This window comes from Spodoptera frugiperda, chromosome 8 (genome assembly GCF_023101765.2).
Source record: "Spodoptera frugiperda isolate SF20-4 chromosome 8, AGI-APGP_CSIRO_Sfru_2.0, whole genome shotgun sequence".
NCBI lineage: Eukaryota > Metazoa > Arthropoda > Insecta > Lepidoptera > Noctuidae > Spodoptera > Spodoptera frugiperda.
In genome coordinates this window covers 11514981-11535381 of record NC_064219.1, presented here as the reverse complement: position 1 = coordinate 11535381, position 20401 = coordinate 11514981, and the positions used below count along the sequence as shown (strand labels likewise).

General features: G+C 38.6%; 3 protein-coding genes across 13 annotated transcripts in view; 1 reads left to right on the top strand and 2 right to left on the bottom strand.

Annotated features, from left to right (window-relative positions):
- The window catches only part of LOC118275672 (serine/threonine-protein kinase D1), a 95606-nt gene that overhangs the window by 52675 nt on the left and 22530 nt on the right, over positions 1-20401 (top strand). The window lies entirely within an intron of this gene.
- On the bottom strand, positions 4413-6747 carry LOC118275680 (carboxylesterase 5A). 2 transcript variants are annotated; one of them, XM_035593741.2, is made up of 5 exons: positions 6268-6747; positions 5926-6146; positions 5148-5855; positions 4805-5050; positions 4413-4627 (listed from the first exon to the last, which is right to left on the bottom strand). In XM_035593741.2, exons 1-5 carry the CDS (start codon positions 6427-6429, stop codon positions 4453-4455), a joined length of 1512 nt encoding a protein of 503 aa, XP_035449634.2. In that variant the 5' UTR covers positions 6430-6747; the 3' UTR covers positions 4413-4452. The 2 variants fall into 2 exon arrangements, with proteins under 2 accessions (XP_035449634.2, XP_050551518.1); XM_050695561.1 differs by having other exon boundaries at positions 4805-5032.
- On the bottom strand, positions 7074-14249 carry LOC118275677 (juvenile hormone esterase). Of its 2 annotated transcripts, XM_035593737.2 has the most exons (7): positions 14091-14218; positions 12801-12815; positions 10483-10646; positions 9820-10127; positions 9451-9663; positions 8415-9218; positions 7074-8318 (listed from the first exon to the last, which is right to left on the bottom strand). In XM_035593737.2, exons 1-7 carry the CDS (start codon positions 14137-14139, stop codon positions 8153-8155), a joined length of 1719 nt encoding a protein of 572 aa, XP_035449630.1. In that variant the 5' UTR covers positions 14140-14218; the 3' UTR covers positions 7074-8152. The 2 variants fall into 2 exon arrangements, with proteins under 2 accessions (XP_035449630.1, XP_035449631.1); XM_035593738.2 differs by lacking the exon at positions 12801-12815 and having other exon boundaries at positions 14091-14249.

Below are 20401 nucleotides of genomic sequence, written 5' to 3'. Positions count from 1 at the left end.
CAGTTTACCGCTCAGCACTTACGGGCTGCATATATATATGCCAAACGATGATTGCTTGTAATGTAAGGCTTAGAGCACACCTGTAGTGTCAGTGTGATCGGCCATTTATTTAACAAATGGTCTTTATAATGACGAGGATACGGGGTCTATATTGCTAATGATATTGTCACACATCCCGCACATTCCAAAATAATGTTAGTAGATTCTCGTGTTATTCTATCTTTATATATCTTATCTTTATTATGTTTGTTCTTTACTTAATCACGGGACCACAGGGTGCCGGACCTTTGGAAGGCGTACGAGGGGCCGAAGCCAACTCGCAGAGGCCCGTTGAACAATTTTAATTTAAATATATATCTTTACTAGCTACTTCTGCGCGGTTTCACCCGCTCTGCTCGGTTCCTATTGATTGTAGCGTGATGATTTATAGCCTATAACCTTCCTCGATAAATGCGCTATCCAACTCAAATCGGGCCAGTAATTCCTGAGATTAGCGCGTTCAAACAAACAAACAATCAAACAAACTCTTCAGCTTTATAATATTAGTATAGATTATTATTATTAAAGTTTGACTGAAGACTGGTATGAAGCCCAGAAGTCTTTGACGATATTACCCTACAGTGTATCCTTAGCGGGTATTAGAGGGCGGGTAGAAATTGCTCCATGAGAAATGCTGTCATTCAGTCGAACCTGATTAAGTCTCGGCGCTGACCCTAACCTAGTTAGAAGGCTAGGAGAAAGAATTGGTTTAATTTAGAGAATGTTGTAATTACCGTTTAGCTTGATTGAGTACTGTGTGTGTAGTACATTATAATGATTGCTGAAATAGTACAAAAATACGAATGACGTATATCTCTATCTGTTGAAGTAAATTATTCTGAAAAATATATAATTTGACTATGTGCGTCAGTAGCTTGCCTTGTTTATGTGAGGCTAGGAGTGCCCTAAAAACATAATAAAAAAAATACATATTACTATGTATGTACAAGATGGATCCAAGTCATCATAGAAACTTTAATTAGACCAACTGTTTGCTTACTAGTTGTTACAGGATACTTCTTTCAGCAGTTGTTACGAGATGATTGCGAGGGTCAAATGATCAATGCATTGCATTTTGCATCGAAACAGTAAAAACAGTCCTCGAAGTGGTAATTGTAGGCGGCCTCTGGTAATTTGTCGCTTGCCTTCGTCAAATCACGTGACGTGGATAGCCCACCCATAAGACCCACCGGTCTAAAGCTAACAAGTGAAATGTACGATAATATTGGCTGTTTGTTGTACACTATAGTTAAGTAATGTGTATTATTTTTTTATTATGTCTAAGAAATAAATGCAATTCATAAATATGGTATCTCGAGCTTTATTGGTCAGCAAAATATGTTATTTGAAGACACGTGATTCATATTTATAACGGTAATATTTTGAAAATAGTAAAACTTAGCCAAGCCATATTCATTTTCAAAATATTGACGCTCATATGTAACGTATTTGTTAATTGATTAATTTTTATTACACCTGATAGTAAGGACCAGTGTCGCCCATGGACGACTGAGGACCAGAATGCCTTTCAAGATGTAGTATCTTTTCTTGAAATTTTAAAGATTATTTTTTCTGATTTAATACTGCCGCCAACAGTTTATCGAAGTTGGACCTACCTAGCTTTTTTAGAGGGAGGTTAATTATTACATGACTCCTCTCGCCCTGGGTGAGTTGAGACGGAATATCAGACTCTTTGTTATTTAAAACCACCGGCTTCGAGCCGGCTGCGAACAGGACATCGGTCCTAATGGTGCCCTACTGAGGATGAGTGCGCCGTCGGTCTGTCGTCTGGTCGGGCGGGGAGCTACCCTTGCTCTCGGAGGCCGGTGATCGTCCGGTATCTCCTGCGGAGGCTGGTTGATCAGTGTGTACCTTACATTATTGTGACATTCTGTTAAATATTTGATTTGTCTGTGTGCGTCTGCATCGAAGTTTGTTCACGTGCAGTTAAGACTGCCGTAGTATCAACAAACATATGACACACTGGCAAATATTAACGACTAATTAATTAGTTTTGCTATCTGCTCACACTGCTATAGGTATTAAACACACTACGTACACGGTACAACAGTTGTTGCAAGATACAAGGTGATATGAGATGCGCGGTACGATTCAGGATATTAAGGAAAACAAATATGTAATTCAAATCCTTTATTGGTTTCCGTGATGTGATATAGTTGTTATATAATATGTGGGTGACAATTAAGAACAGACAACTGCCTATAAATGACTAATAATAAATATTGTTGTTAATTAGTAGGTACATACTTATTGTCATTACCAAGACATATTTTTATCCTAAACATTAAAATTATTTTGAATTATTATAATAATATGTATGTATTTGCATATATATCTTAATTAAATAGGTATAATTTATTTGTGTATCAATTATATCTAGTCTTGCCATTAAGAAAAAAAAGATTTTTTTTTATTTACCGACTGTTTTATAAAGTACTCAAGTATCTTGTGTCTAAAAATAAATGCACATCATAGAGTTTTAGGTATATCTTGTAAATCATTAGTCACAAAAATAACACACATAAGTACTTATAACGGTAGTATTTTTAAAATAGTAAAACTAAGCCTTATTCATTTTCAAAATACTTTTCTTATTTTATTTTTATTACATTTTACTGAAGACAGATAGCTAATTATTACAAGCCTCCACGTATAATTTTAGAAGTAGGTAAAGATGAAAACTACAAAACAATTTGAAACAAGAAAGCTAGCTCTAAGCGTTCATTAAAGTTACGCGCGCTACTTATTGAGAACGCATTCCGTCTATAGCGACTCGATGCGGAAGGAAGGTACATTTAGTATAATATGTCGCTGTCGAAATCCTATCAGATTCGTGCGCAATGATATGTTAGTAACAAGTTCATGACAGTCGACGTGGCCATCTGCGATACTCATTTGAAAACTTATGTCAGCTATCTATATCAAGAGGCAGAAAATGGTACCACGAGATTTATAAATAGCATATTGCGGATTCCATGCCAGAAAGCCGTATTCTAAATGGCTGCGAACGAAAGAACAATATATAATTCAACCTGGTTTAAGAGACTAGACATAGGCTGTGGTGCGCAGGATAAATCTTAGAGCTTGAGTTATCGTAGTAACCATCCCATTTACGTGTTCATCAAACAGTAGTTTGCTGTGTACAGTAACCCCCAAATTCTTTATACTACTGACCCTATTAATGATGTGACTGTTAAGGGTGTAACTGAGCTTTATTAACAACGTGTGACGTGAGAATGTCTACAAGAAACATTTAGAGACATTTAACTGGAGTTTGTTACGGCTGCAGTAAACCTGAAAACTAAATCGTCTTGCAGTTGAAATGCATCAGACGTATTACACACGACTTTGTGAATTTTCATGTCGTCAGCATACTGTAAAATATTAATGATGAAAGCATTGTTTGATATCCGCAATAAACAAAATGAATAACAGGGGACCAAGAATGGATCCTTGAGGTACCCCCGAAGGGACTGAGTTTCAACCGGAAGTGTAGCTCTGAAGTACAACTGATTGAGTCCTATTCTAATATAAGAGGAAAACCACCGATACAGGTCGCCGTGTATTCCCAACCAACAACTTTTTTAGCAGCATGCAATGGTCAATGCGATCGAAACGCTTACTGTAGTCCTCGTAGGTACGTAGACTACGTCCACCTGTGGCTGTTCCATACCTCGTGTAATTAATTCTTATGACATAAGTTAGTTGTAACGCACATAAATTAATAGACACAGCACCTCACAGTGTTCAATATAGTTAACAAAAATCGACGACTCGTTCAGAGATAACAGCAGCTCGGTGCAATAAAATATTATACTCGCTGAAGACCATTTCGAAAGTAATTTGTACTTTATCGCACCAATTTCAAAGGTAAAGATAACTAGAAGCAATTTTGAAAAAGTAATAATGAATGTATCCATCTAAGATTACTGCACAACAATCTTTTAATGTCGTTTCTACATATATAGCAGTGAAAACTGGAAATAACTATTACTAGAATGACTACTACAATAGGTAATGAGAGTTGAAAGCTCAAACAAGTTTCTGTAGAATTTTCTTTGATTTGTTTATAAGTATCGGCGATATATAAATTTTTCTGGCGTGGATTTGCGAATGCTTGACCCACACATATTGATAATTAGTTTCCGCACAAGTTTCCTTGGTTTTAGACACTTTTTTTTTCATTTATTTACCAGTAAGGTTATTCATAATTTAAAAAGATTATATGCCTGCCATACATTCCAAATTAATTTATGTCTTACAACCGCTATGAAGTCTGCTTTCACATATTGCTAACAAAAACATACTATGCTAGGTTTTGTACGGTTAACGTAATTAACGAATTTTGTGGGAATCCATTTTTAAATAAAAATGCGCAATGTACAACTATATTTAATTGGAAATCCTGTTCCTTGTGTAGTAGTACTTCTCGTAGATCTCATCCCAGAGGTACGATGTCTTCGAATGAGGGTAGTCTATCATCGACAGCTCGGTGCCAATGTCCAGTAGACGGTATGTATCAGGCTGTGTAGGCTCCCACTTTACATCGCTCTGGGCTGACGGGTTCCTGGAAATTACATTGGAATACAAGTAATATTGCAAGGCAACCATGCATTCGTAGTGAACCATAAATTGCATCCAAATTCCACAACTAGGACAATTAGGTATATAATGTTTTGTGTTGTAGTCAAACGGACTCGTGCTGATCATTTCTTAAACGCAATATACACAAAAACACACTTACAAATGTTTTACAAAGTTCGTCCATAGTTTGATGACGCGCCTCTGCACAGTTCCTTCTTCTCTTTCAAGATTTCCATCAAAGAACAAGTAGGCCAGTTCATCTGAATGCGCTGCACCTCTCTTCGGCACTCCAGGCTCTGCCTGAACCCCAAAGTCACCGGAGTATGAGAACTGGTAGTAGAAGACAGACGCAGTAGCCGCATGGTGACGCACGCTGCGGTGGATGTGGCTCGAGAAGTAGGCGTCCCTGTCATGTTAGGTGCAAATTGCATAAAACTCGTTACATAACATTTTAATAAGCTCGTCATCGCTCGGTCACGTCCTCGAAGAATAATTAATATTACCTGTGATACGCCAACACAGCAGCCATTGTCAAATTATTCTTGAAATACATATCCTTTATAAGTCTACCAGTTTGTTTCCGTTCTCTCTCATTTAAAAACTTTAAATCGTCTGGTAACAGAAAAGTGACAGATTTGGAAATTCTTCTCAACACATTCGCCTCCCTCAGCATGGACACGAACACGTAGGCTTCGTTATTATTATATCCAATGATCATGGGCACCGTGTCATTCTTCTTCCTCGCCAGTATATCGCGGGGCGCTTCGAACATCAGCCTCTCTTCTTTCTTTGATGCCTTTTCGACGCACATTCCGAATGGGAAATAAGGAACATTTAGTTTGTTGCCTCTCGCCACCAAGTCCTCAGTTTCGGTATCCAGTAAGGATTTCACTAACTCATTTTTCGTTTCGCTCACATTATCCAAAGCCATGGCCCGTTTCTCCGCATCATAGTTGAAAGACCAAGGGCATAGTGCACTCCCGCTCTGCAGTATCGCACCGTGGTATAGTCCACGGGCCATATTCGACAGTAGTATGGCTTCCACCATGGCCGCGCCGAAGCTTTGCCCAGCTACAACGACTTTGGCTGCGTTTCCTTTGAAAGCAACTATGTTATCGCGCACCCATCGCAATGCTAACACCGCGTCTTTCACTCCTGCGTTACCAGGAATATTCTCGTCTCGTAAACATAAAAAGCCCGATGGCCCCAGCCTGAAACAGTACGTAATTATTTAAAATCCTATATTCAAAATAAAAATATACGTCTGAGTTGTGATCGTACCTGTGATGTACAATGACCACGATGATCCCCTCGTGCACCATCCTGCCGGGGCTGTAGGGGCCGCTGCCCCCCGTCACCCACACCAGCACGGGCCAGTTCCCGCCCCCCGCAGACGGTACGTGGACATCTAGTTGCAGACAGGGCTCCGCATCCGACACCAAGGAACAGGTTGAGGACCTGGAGTTTCTGATGTCAGGCCACAACGGAGCAATCCCTGCTCTCTGAAAATGTATGATGCTAGTTTGAAACCAGACTGTCTGTATTTTGGTGCAGTCTCTAGTAATGCACTTGGTACACGATTTACTCATATACACTTTGAACCAAAACTCATAGTAAACTGACCTTGAATCTCCCCAGAGTGCCTGTAATACTTGCATAAGGTATCCCAGTGTAGGACACGTATCCATCCTTGGCGACCCCGCGCAGCCTGCCCTGGGCCAGGTGGATGACATTCTGTCCGGTCACCACCACTTGTAACAACACTATCAGCTCGCACACCAGCATTTATATAAATTGTCGGATACACCCCGACGGAATACAAGTTGTCTTGTGACTAGTAACGTGTGTTTGCTGTAGTTTTGTTAAAATGCAGTCTGCTGCACTGCCACGCGCAACACGGGAACTCCAGTATTTACACACAATGCGTGTATTATGTGTGATATTCAATATTGTAATGTTGTAGCCATTATGTCCAGTGCGTTACTCTCCCGATTATCTACAGTTGACACGCACTCTAATAAGGTACTCGTATAGGGCAGGCACTAGTAAATTAACCTCTCGTAGATCGTCGCCGGTATATAAGGCACAATAAAAAAAAACATTGTTTCTCGTGTGGATCTGCGTTTCATACCGAGACTTACCAAAGGTTAATAAGTAGGGATACCAACTTTATAGTTAATTAATTTTAGAATAATTGATCATCCATTGTAAAACATGAATGTGTGTCACTGAGCTGTCATTATTCAAAACTCAATTATATTTCCAAAAAGTTGGTATCAATATGTTTGGGATGCGAAAGATTAAACCAAGAAAGGAATTGTGTTTATAAGAATTATGCTAATTTAAATCTATAATTTTAATTTGCAATCCAGGGGAAACATGACCCTCTTGTTCTGCTTGTCACAGTGGGATAATAAAAATGCAATATGTATATCCGCCCGTCGCAATTATTTTATTAAATCGTTCAGCATGCGACCGTGTGCATCATTGTACTCATAGCGGCTCGCACGGGAAGACACGAATTACATTAGAAAGTGAAATATTTACAATGTATTGTGATTCACTAAAAGTACACTTAAATAATAATACGTTACATCAGTCGCTTCATTGTGTCATTACTTCGCTTGCAACACAGATATACTAAAGCACACACCATCAGTCTACTTGTAACTGGCTAACAGTTTGTTAAACTACCTTTTTTTTGTATTACATTTCTAGTTGTATGTGTTTAAGATTTATAAGGAAGAACTGATTCGAAACGTTTCCCACAACAAACCACTTCCAGGAAACAACACGTGATCCTTGTTATATTTATGAAATCAGTATCTGTAGTGCAAGTTTTAGTATTTCTGTGTCGCATTACTAATGATCTGTACAAACATATTTTCACAAAGATCTAATCATCTAACTCATCTTAAAATACAAATTGCAAAATCATAACTCTAGAGTAGCTATTACTAACATTATTACATTAGTTGTCATGTTTCGTTTATTGTTCATGTTGTGAAAATATTATATTCTACAAAAAACATCCTAAGTCTGTGTCGCAAGTGATAAAACAATATTCTCTCACTCATCTCACTACAATACAACAAACCACAATTACTTGTAGTTTTAAAACAATAAAATCTGATTTCTCTTAAGATCTAAGTACTAGCTCATACAAGTTATATAAAACCTCGAGGTAGTAATGTATGGGAAATCAAAAATATCTAATTTTTGTCTCAAACACGAGTCATTTGAAAAATACGACAACATTTGGACGACTTCATTAAACTTTCATTAAAGCATTGTAACTGAATGCCACCTTTAAAAATATATGAAACTTATCACTTGTAGAAATAAAAAAGCAACATTAAAACTGAGTCGAAGGCAAGAAATTACGTGAGTTACCGACTAGACTTGTGACATTAAACTTAACCTAAATAAATTATAGCAAACTGTCGCACCAACGGCTGTACCAGAGTCTTTGATCAAACACATCGCTCCGTGCGGCGCCGGGTCAGTCTCACACCGCGTTGACTCTGCTGTGCAAGCTGTCGAAGAAGTCCAGCACGTCCAGCTGGCTCGGCGACCTGCTGTTGGTCCGCAGCACGCCGGGAGCTTCTATCACTTCGATTTGATTGCCATTATCCTCCGGCCATAAAGACTGCTTGTCGTCGCAAATCGGTTTACTGTAACAGAAAGTATTATTTTTCATTATAGTGATACCTAGGGAATTAAAAATATTGTGATTAATTTACTGTATGAATGACAAATGTCTAGGTTACCTGCAGGCCATGAACTGGACAATCAAGTCCGTCATGAAATTCTTCATTCGCAAATCTTCTAAGCTCTGCGCGGCGCCTTCCCGCCCCTCGAGCACTGAGTTTGCTTTGAACACGTATGTCAGATCTTCGATATGAGCTGCTCCTTGATAACTTAAGCCCATGACCTCCTTGATGACGCTGGTCGGACTGTCAAACGTGAACTGGTACAGGTACACGGGCGTGCCATCAAGTTCTGCACGTTTTTGTGCCAGCTTTAACGCGGGATACTCGTAGAAGCCCTCGGAACACGATTTTACAAAGCCATCCATATTAATTTTTCCGTTAAAATATCTTCCGAACATTCTTGATACCAAGTTGGACAACGACTCCTGTGGTGTCGCGAACAGCAATTTCGGTGGAACTACCAGAATACTTTGCGATGCAATCTTCTTGATAAGATCAAATGCTTCAAATCGATTGCGGAAGGTTTCACATTCAGAATTCGTGTAGCCCACTATGAGAGGAATATTTTTCCCTCGCCCTTTATTGAGCAGGGCCTCTGGGTCGTCGTCGATGATGGTGGTAACTCCCGGCAGGGGTGACTCCACGGTGGGCCCGAAGGTCACTAGTCCCATTTGGTCTATAAGCTTGGTGTGAGCGGCGTTCAGTCGCTCGGCGGGTAGCTCGATGAGCTGGCGTTGGATGTCCTCTGGGTCAGTCGAGGTGATGCCCAAGAATTGCAAATACATGTTTCTAACTAGTTGCGCATACGCAGGAGAGGCACTGTAGAAGGGACTCGTGGCTGTTCCGCTCATTAATATAGCTCTGAAATCAGAAAATGAGTCGACATTGTAACTTCTGTTGCTATTCGCTGCACAGGTAAGACAATTATTGTATTTATAACAAACGAACTTTTACTAAGTCTTAACCAATGTCCTCCGTAATTTCAACTATGTATGTAAAATTTTATGAAGATTGCGATTGCTCGATACGCTGATTATTAGCTGAACCAAACACTAGTGTAATAGCATCACATAAGTACAGAATGGAAGGCTACCTTCTAAATAACCCTTCGGCAGCTGGGGATAAGCTAAGTAGATGTGCGGCCACGGCTCCGGCGCTCTGGCCGGCCAACGTCACGTCTGTGGGGTCCCCTCCGAAGGCCCTCGCGTTCCTCTGCACCCAGCGCAGCAGTGTCACCTGGTCCCGCAGACCACCGTTGCCGGGGATCGCGGTCGTGTTCATTGATAAGAAGCCGAACACGTTTAACCTGAAACGTGAAACAGTTGTTTGATACAATGCCTATTTGGGAATACACGTGGGTTTGTCGTTAACATTTACAGGGAGCTAAAGTCTATTTGTACATAGAATTATAAATAATATCGGGAAGCAGACGCAGTTACTCTATATGAAAATGTTAATATACCTGTAATTAAACGTGATGACGATGACTTTCTTACTGACGAGATACTCCGGCCCGTGTAGATCTGCATCACCAGAACCGAATCCGAATCCTCCTCCATGTATGAACACGAGGATCGGCAGGCCAGGCAGCGTGACGTCAGGATGTTGGTCCGGGAGAGCTTCCATGGGGACGTGGATGTTGGCGTGGATGCAGGACTCGCTCATGCCCTGCGGCCGCATGAGCCGTCCGTACAGGACGTCGTGCTGGTAGCACACCGGGCCCTCGTCCGTCGCGAAGTGGTAGTCCCACGGCTCCGCAGGCTCCAACTCCTGCAATACATATGTTTCTAATAAATCATCTGAACATAACCTTTATCCGATGTGAAGTTTCGAGGCGTTTGTACATTGTATGGAACTAATGTTAACTCCGCTTCGGCCACTATCTGATTCAGAAATAATAACAATCCCAAAGCGTACTGTGTTGCACCAAACTTCATCCAAATTGTAATCGAACATTAGTATGAATTCTTAAAACAATAATAAAATATTAACCAGTTTAAAAGCTGACTTAAAAAAATAAAAAGGTAAAAACTGCACTATTACTGCATTAATCTGTCATGTTTACAAATTAATGACTCCTTATCTTGAAATATAAGTATAACAAGTAAGTACACAATGTATTTACCTTAAACCTGAGTTCTCCCAGTGGTTGCTTAGCGTAAGGCACTCCTCGGAAGCTGGCGTACTTGACGTCTCCGTCGGCAAGGCGTTCCACCCCACACACGGTCCCAGACTCGAGGAACGCGCGCACGCGACATCGCTCCGCGGGGAACACGTGTGCAGTGCACGCTGCAACGCAAAGAATAACATTCGATTATTGCACCGCTACTGCACATCTTATTTAACTTAATATAACAACGGATTCTGTACGTAACCTACAGACTACAGACGTACACGTGTAACGTAATTATATAATATATAAAACAAGTTCCGAAACGTTTTGTTTTATTATTTAACTTATCGATCATGCAATTTATTAACGTGTGATACGGTCACTGCTACATCTGACCCCAACCTGACCACCAGGGGACAAACAGATATTTTTATTTGACTTTCAAAAGTCACTTTTTGATTTAACTAAAAAATTGAAATCGAAAAACTCAATGATATTGTCATTGCAATGCTGCAATCGGAATCAAAACTCCTTGCTTTGGAGATGTACTTGCGAGCACACGGACGTTAAATAGCCGCAAGAACAAATAACGATCTAACTAAGATAGACATACACAGACAATATGGACGGCACACACAACCAACCACCAGAAAGAAAACAGTTACCTCCGAGTGTCCAAGACAAACTTTTTTATATGTTACCTTGTTTCATTTCATAGTTGTATTAATAATTTTCCTGTTTCAAATACCCGTGTTCGTAGTAGTCCTCAAAACAAAACTGGTTTCTTCAATGTTCGTAATAAATGTGTTTTATTTAATTAATCTTGTTATAAATAGCTTCTTTATACTGGATGACCTTAACGTGACAATATTATCATACCTACGCCGCGTTACTACAGGATCCTAATTACATCATTTGATGCGTTTCATATTGAATAGAACACAATACTTATTGAATGACGTGCAACACGTCGCCTGTACGGAGCCTACCCGGAACAAATGTACTGCACATAATAGTATATAATTTGTGTTTGTAAACAAAACCACGATACAGGAAAATATTAACAATAAAATATTCATTCAACATAAAAACAATGAAAACACAAGTTACATGTGTAAACCATTGACCTGCCTACCGTCTGCGCTACACTCGGCTATACAACTACGTAGTTGATATTCCGCTCGGCACATAGTAACGGTTCTGTCTATGTATTGTCTGCGAAATAATAGGAATGTCTCCTGATCCGTACGGTACTCTAAATGGCCAACCTATATGGTATGCGAACTCCGTACCCGACAGTTTGGTTCGTTGGCTAGACAAGGTATTGCCAACTTAGGTATTGTAATCATTTAACTTATGTCAACAATCAATTGTGTTCCCATCTGTGTCAGTGCAGTACTTATTGTTAAAAAACAAGGCTCTAAAACTTTAATAACAAGTCCTCGATAATTAGACAAAAAGTACATGGTTTTTTGTAAGTATAACATTAACCCATGACATGGCTTGGAGTTTTTTGTGCGACACGTAACCGGAGTTATTGTACCTAGGACCTTGCGTCTCACGGCGGACACGTGTAACTGAACCAACTATTTGGACATATATGTGTCTCCGACTTCACCTGCATCCACGTTCCAATTACTGAGACACCAGTTTGTGTCAGTGCTCTAAATAACTGCTGTTATAAATTATTACATACAAACATATATAACCTCACCCCTGTCTCCCATGGAGGGTAAGCGGAGACAATGGAACGCCAATTGCTACAAATCTTAAATACCTCTTTCGCTTCATCAACAGTCAACAATATAAATTATTCTGTCTACTAATCCATCTAGATGTTTATCACATGTGCAAATTATACATAATTTTGTCCGAGTTCTAACATCATACCTACACCAGGTGTTTTACGAAATACAAACTGACAGTAAACAAAAAATATGTGTGAAATTGATACGAACCAATTTACCAAATAACATAATCTGATTCAAGATGAGTAAAGTTGTTTAACATAATAAAAAACATATTATTTAATGTTATTTTACAACAACATAAAATTAAAATGTCAATTAATAAATATCCAAAGACACAAAATTCATGAATTAATATTTTTAGCTCCATGTTACTCAGTTTTGTGACAAACAAACATTGCAACCCGGTGTATACCGAGTGCAGAGGTACTGCAATCGGTGCAGTGTGTACGTAAGCACCGGTTTATCAATAATCCGCTTTCCTAAGCCGACTGTGGGAGATAACCTCGGGTCCCGTAAACATACTACTTCAGTCCGCCACATCACGTTATTTCGACAGTCTCTTATACACTCGTTAATTACCTTCTACCCGCCAATCTGAAACCATCAAATGTACAAATAAATAATAAATAATCTTGTAATGTGTACATTTGTGTCAATGTTCGTGTGTCAAACGTGTGTTAATTCCAACATTGTAACCATTGTCTGTAATACACACGGTGTTAGAAAAACTATTATATCTGGTTTTATCTACAACGATTTAGCAAAAAATCTACATTGGCACACTCCAAAGACATTTCATTGTTTTAAATTGTATTCAAATTAATTAATTAACACGGTGAAATACATCTGGACATAAATATTTATGCAATGTATTTCTACCCTACGGTACAAAAGTGTAAGTTTGTGTATAATCTGCAATATCACGGTATTTTTATCCATCCAGTGTAAACATTATATTAATGACAATCTAAACCTTAGAAGAATGTGTTGCATATTTAAATTATTTTAATTTGATACTAAACAAATATTTAGATGTTCTAAAATCTTACAACCCTTAAATCCTTATCTTACAATAACCCGTTTATGTAATTCATTTTCGGTAGCATCGTAGCTCGTAGTCCGTAGCCGTAGCGGCTGCTACGAAAGCTACGAGATTTCAACCATACGGTGTAGGGTACCGGACGGGTCGTAGTTACGCGTATTAAATACCCGGTATAACTTAATTATGTTTATCTAGTTTTAATGTATTTCATAGTTACTATAAATTACAAACCGCGCATCTTATTCATTTCTACCTTTTTTATTATGTGAAATAGTTTAACACTACCGAGCTATTATTGTTAACGCCTGACCTAATTTTCAGCAAGTAGATATCTGCTCCAGAGTGCAACACATTTTGTAAATGAAACACGAGAATGAAAACAAATGTTATTGATAGTTGTCAATGTCATGTATTGAGTACATTATCAGCAGATGTAGCATGCGCCCGCGCAGCGCCTGGCGCCCCGTGACGCCGCGACATACAAAGTTACCGGCCGATATCGAATTGCCAATATTGCTTTTTCTGCTGCAGGGTCAGCAGAGGTCGAGGTGTTTACTAAGTGCAGTGGAATAATTTCTCCGACCTACAAAGTATGGCGACCTGCACTCGGCATTCTGAGCAAGTGTATACGTCAACTAGATTATCTATACTGGATAACACACTATCAATACTTTTCGCACTGCTACATAACTTAAAATTACCCAATATTTTGAATAATATATTTAAAAATTGTCACTAGTCCTTGAATTGAATTGAATTGATCACCACTGTAATATCACTTATAATAAAATGCACTGGTCGTGTTCACTGCGCGGTATCGTACTCACCGGGCAGGAGCAGCAGCAGCGCGAGCAAGTACGGGGCGGGCGTCGTCATGGCTGTGCGGGCGGCGGCACACTGGCCGCGCCGCCGCCCGCCGCCGTATATATCGCGGCCCGCGGCACGCGCCAGTACCCCACACACAGCCGAGCTTACTGCTGCAAGTCTTACAAACTTACCACTCCAACTTACACTGCAAACTATGATGCTATGAATAAAAAGATTTATATATTTTACCAATCCCGCCTTTCCCCGTAGGAAATAAAAAGATGTTATCATGTATGCTGTGTACATAAATTAGTATAACATGTTTTGTTATTATTTACATTGTGTTATACATATATTGCATTGAACCATTGAAACATACTTGCTCCCTCGTAGGCTGCATCATCACTGACCACTTACCACTGGGTGATATAGATCCAAACCATCGCAATCAACTCGTGGTGTGCCGGAACGCAGATCTACGCGAGACACAATGAATTTTCTATTGTTGTCTTATACACGAAAGGTTAAAAATAAGAAAAGTAGTTTACAATTTGGCAAAAAAATAAACTTTCGTAGGAAAACCCAAAGTTTGAGATCAGCTACAACAGTTACATAATCCGTCCGAAGAAAAACATAATTATTACTTTTGAAACAAGTTATGATAATAAGGTACATAGTACAGGTCTCGACATTGAATGATTTAAGATTTGGATATACACGTGCGGGTAAACGACAAAACATTCTAGATTGGGTACTATGGACCGATTAGGTAGTTCACTTGGTTACACTAATGTTTACCCTTTGGTTTATTTATGTCTAGGTGGAGCTTCACCATAATAATAACAACAAAAATGTTGCAAAGTTTTTGCATTAGTTCGTGAAGTTTACACGTTGCAACCTGATCCCAGCTACAAAGAAAATTCTCCCATCTTTATGTCTCGCTTAAGTAATTGCGTACATATATTAGACCACTTTAAAATAAAGTAAAAAAAAAGTATCGCTGTGTTTTTAAAATATTAATTGATTTTCTGCATGAAAAGAATCAGTAAATAGACAGACATTATTTCTATAAAACCCTTTCCACTAAAAAAATATAACTAAATGCATTTAATCGTTTCAAAGTAATTGTCGAAAATCGAAACGAACGTTCTTCTTTATTTAACTAATTTATTTTAAATAAGATATTAAAGCGTAGGGAAGTGTAAATCCAATAAATAATAAAATTATTATTTTAGTTTTTTCTCACAAGAAAGCGATGTTAAAAGGGGAAATTTTAAAAAAGTTTAGTAGCACTGATAAAATACGTCAAAAACATAAATATAATAATTATAATTTTTTATTACTTCTCGATAGTTAAGTGATCACTTTACTACTGTTTAAACGTCCCTTATAACTTTGGCAATATTTTATGGAACATGCACGTGAACATTATTCCGTTGGATTTAGGATTGGTTATTGAAATTTGCCATCAGTCTCGCCATAGGTACCTATACCTATCTACAAAGTTGAAGTAATTAGCAACAGTATCTCGTGCCTGCAGTGGGAGGCTGCACTACAATGGCGGCAGTCAGCGACTGCGCCACGTGTGCACAAGTTGCCGCCTCCACAGCAGCGGCGCGTGTCGCACGTGGAGCGGCGAGCGCGCCCCTACCTTCTCCACTTATTTTTACACACACGGAAACTTTTCCAACGACTCATGTCGTACCGAACCGAACAACTTCGTTCTTATTCTTAATGCCCGTGTAATCGTGAACTGAACACGACTGCTGAACTAGGTATCTCGCGTTCGGTTACCGCGCTGGCCAACTTTGTATTATGTACTTATTACTTGTAGTTATTGATGTGTAGTTTATTTCAAATACACCAGGAGGGCATTTTTTATCATAAATCTCTGTCTGTCAGTTAGTCTTCTAGTAAAGCTATTTACTTGTCTCAAAGTGTGGATTCCTATGGAGAAAATCAAGCAAGAAACTCCATAGGTTACTATTTTTCAATCAAGTTCACATTGTTCTAATTGCTTCAACTATCTGAGAACAATGTAACACATTGGTGTTTCATTCAATCAAAGAGAAAAAGAAAATAACCTTGAGGACAATAAAATTAATGCAGTCTGGAGCTGACTGCATTAATTTTATTGTCCCAAATGGGATGTCCCAATGGATTGTCCCAAATTCATAATGATGAATTATAAGAATTATGACTAGTCCCATTTGGCGGCGCCCGTTCACGAACATGACATGTACACCAGCAATGAGACCTTTGAGTGAGCATGACTTCTCTAAGCCATCAAATACATGCTGCTATTATTTTTATAGTCTCATCTACATAATTATTTTGAAATTAACTACTACCACGAGGATGTAACATAATAATAAAGCAAAGTCCGCCGTTAATGTAGTTGGCACATTAAAGTAATCGATGTAGTTTTATGTGAAGTGAGGGTAAACAAGGAGCTGTTGTTGCCGATGGACAGTTACACTGAACTAGTGGACCGGCTCGTTACAAAGATTCATTGTCTATTCTGATTGTTACAACGTGATCTTAACTGATCTAGTGAATCACTGGCCGGCAACTAAATACTCCGTTCTTATTCTGTATAATACATAATACATAAGTCTAAATGCCTTACCTCCATTGCACAGATGCTTGAGTTTGTGCAGGTATAGTACATTATTTGAATACAATTCATACCGAATTTTCGTTCACACCGAGTTCCCACGGCACATATTTGTGTTCATACACTTAGACATCTTTGCCTGGCTCATGACTGCGTGGTAGTGACATCCCATGCTCGCCCCTTATCACACCACGAATACCTGCCAAATGAGAGCCTACCAATTAAGCAAATACCATGATGTGATGTGACCTTGCACGACAGCTCTAAATGTATTCACATGTTCTTCTACTTGATATAACAAACAAATTCCGGCTACGTAAAGTAACACATTCGATTCTTTTTTTATACCGAACTTGTTTCGCGAACAGGTCATTGACATAAATAACAAGGAAATGTGTTTTATCGTGTGAATAAAACTAGATATCCTATTGCGATCGTGTTTACATACAAATTGAATGTGTTTCGTTCTGCGACTACACTCGCCGCTCAACTACACCTGTTGACATTTATGTGCGTTTTATTACTAATCACTCCTTGCATATTTATTTCGAGGAACAAATACATCCTTTAATATTGAACTTACCAGAACATCTAACAATGTTAATCTATACAAATAAATAAAATTAGAATGCATCTGAATGTACATACGACACATACAGCAAAATATATATTTTTTAATTTTTACTATCTGTCTGTTTGCTTGTTTAGGCCGATTTTGACGGGACTTTTACTAACAGGTCGCTGATGTAACGAGTAAATTACGCTACTTTTCTTCTAGAAAAAAGTATTTGTTTCGATACTAGTCACACACAAAGCCCGTAATCTACGCGAGCGTAGCCGTGCACATCAGCTAGTCTTAAATATTCTTAGTATAAATAAATTGGTTAATATGTTATTTTTTGTTGCAGGTAATGTTGCTCCCTACGCCGACCTCACCAACAGTCATTTGCCGCGAACATCACAAACACAAAGTACGCGTCAGTTATTAATAGCCTACGATGTCTTCACTCTACCAACATTACTAAAAATAAACCAAAATTATCATTATGTACTTGACACAGTAAAGAATAACACAAATCGTATAATGTACACAAATAAACAAACAGAACAACAAAATGTCAATAAACAGTAATCAATTACCTAATGACCTGAAAAAACATAGCTGGTCCATTGTGTTATCACTCGGCGCGTGTAAGAGCAAGTGGGTCAGTCAGCTCGTTGGCTGACCCTTACATCCCTCAGGGACATGAGTCACGGCGCACAGCCTGTATTGAAGGGAACTGGAATACCAACAGGTTTATCATCGTGTGATTTATAATGTACCCGCCACTAATTCGATAAGTACATTGTTGTGAGATGACTGTAAATAAACGTATAGTTTATATGTACGTAGGTATCCTGTAAGTTACATAGTACAGCTGTGCGTCTTTTTGTGTAAATAACTCAGGGACATTCATGTGCAATTAATTAATTACTAATTTCATAAATAAATTTAACAAACTTAGTATGTATGTTAAAATATGTATGTTACCTCGAGGATTTTTGCGCTTAGTACAAGTAGTGTGCGCACTAAAATGTACAGTGTTTTGTAACAAATCTGCAGACACATTATGCATATTTATCACCCAAAAAAACTACAGAATTTAATGAATATCAATCAGCAATTAAATGTTAATCACATGAAAAACAAGAAGAATGTTTCCTTGAAAGAATTAGAGCATTAAAAAAGTCCCACAACAATTATTATCACTTGTCCGTAGAAGTAAAAAAAGCGGGTTACTGCGTGCCAAGTTACCTTGACCATAGCAGTGACGCAGCACGCAGATATGACATAAGATGCACTTGATAACTTAACCGAAACAGATCGCACTCGTCTTTGTAAATACCGCTAGTAATCCCGGAACTCTTATGTAACCCAAGGACATCTGCGATAATCTGCAAGATTGGGAATCTTTCACACACGACATCAATGTAAAACGGACTCGGGACTAATGTGGACGGAATGTTGTTCTTGTCAGGAGTTTGCTTTCAAACACATTTTCATAAATCTGCAAGTAATATACCGCGCGGTGACAGCACTATAGCCACTATAGGTTACATTTGTTGCCACTCCTGCTTCTCCCGCGGTTGTCGTGCGAGTCGACGAAGGGACATTTAACTGACCCAGCGCCCTCTGATATATGAACTCTTAAAAACTGCGATCTCTGTGGAGATTATCAAAACCCTTTTATGGGAGACTCATAGTCCAGAAGTGGACAGTCACGTGCTGTTGATGATGATCACCTAACAGTTTGCCTTTAGATTTCTAGGGCACAATCTGTTAAATATAGGTCAAATACCTAATACTTAGCCAACATTAATCTTTCTTTATTCCAAGAAGTGATATCACTCCAGGTTGAACTAAAGCCACATAATCACTTTCTCAACTTAAAGATTAAAATGCGTGAAATCAATGTATAAATACAAACCTGTAAACTGAAGGCAAAAACGACTTCGAACCTTACTGCTTCACGTTTAAGTTGAAAATGATGTAGTAGAAAGAAGCTGTTTTTATCGGTCGGTCAATGGAGTCAGTAAGTCAACAATGTTTCGGTTCAGGATGATATTTGATGCGAATTTAGATAAAAAGTTGGCATTTCATACACGTGTCGGAGTGATTCACACGTGGATGTCCTGGCCTTGGAGAGCGCACAGTTAATGTCAGTTACGAGTGTAATTATTATTTAAAGTTATCTGTGCATAATGACCATTTGTTTAACCTCACATATTAGTATTATTTGTTCCTATGGGGACATGATTTCATTGCAATCACTCCGTTATTCAATATGTAACGTGATGTGACCGAAACCTTTTAAAAAAATGATCGAGCTTGTAGAAAATACTCCAAACACCGACTCTATATATTAAAACTAAAAGCCTACAGAATCGTTATCAAGTAAATCAGTTGTTTGTTGAGTGCAAGGAATACAATGACGATATCTTTCAAAGTTTTCCTCTCATAAAAATCGAATTTCTGGCTATTCTGTTATCATTTTAATTTTTATATCTCTCAAATAGTTTACCAACAAGCGTTGCACAAATGCTAGATAGTAATGATAAGACTAATTAAGCGTTGCAAAAATACCGCGCTCGTGATAACGTGCTGCGATAATGTACCGCAGCTGACCTGGACGCTGCGACCACACGTTGCGATGCGGAAACACTTGCCTGCGCCTGAGCACTATAACTTAAAACGCCGTAGACAACGTGGCTCCGAATATATTCCCCACAAACACTAGCTTCACACAAAAACTCTAGTTACCCACGTTTGCATTTATTACACCGCTACCTAGTACGGACTTCCAATTCAAGTTATTTTGATTTACATAATAATACAGATTAGATCAACAATGCTACATCAGCCAATCAACTAGCTACTGTCTGTTATTGTATTGTCTTAGAAGTTACTACATACGGACTTCCACCTTAGCGCCAATTCAAGTTATTTTGATTTACATAATAATACAGATTAGATCAACAATGCTATCGTGCTATCAGCCAATCAATGTAGATACACATTGTACTGTCTGTTATTGTATTGTCTTAGAAGTTACTACATACCTATAATTGCATACAAGTGCTTATTTAACTACCTCGCAACTTAGCGCCAATTATCACCTCGTGTATCAGTTATGTAATTTACGGCAAACTGACTTAAAATGACCATACCTTCTT

Bases quoted from the DNA above. Each gene is read 5' to 3' on its own strand.
- LOC118275680 (XM_035593741.2), bottom strand. From the start codon at position 6,429: ATGCTGGTGTGCGAGCTGATAGTGTTGTTACAAGTGGTGGTGACCGGA. The intron at 5,051-5,147 runs GTAATATTAATT...CTAACATGACAG, and splicing joins GCTGTGTTGGCGTATCACAG to GGACGCCTACTTCTCGAGCC. The intron at 4,628-4,804 runs GTAAGTGTGTTT...TGTAATTTCCAG, and splicing joins ACGAACTTTGTAAAACATTT to GAACCCGTCAGCCCAGAGCG.
- LOC118275677 (XM_035593737.2), bottom strand. From the start codon at position 14,139: ATGACGACGCCCGCCCCGTACTTGCTCGCGCTGCTGCTGCTCCTGCCC. The intron at 10,128-10,482 runs GTAAATACATTG...TATGTATTGCAG, and splicing joins TGGGAGAACTCAGGTTTAAG to GAGTTGGAGCCTGCGGAGCC. The intron at 9,219-9,450 runs GTAGCCTTCCAT...TTCTGATTTCAG, and splicing joins GCCGAAGGGTTATTTAGAAG to AGCTATATTAATGAGCGGAA.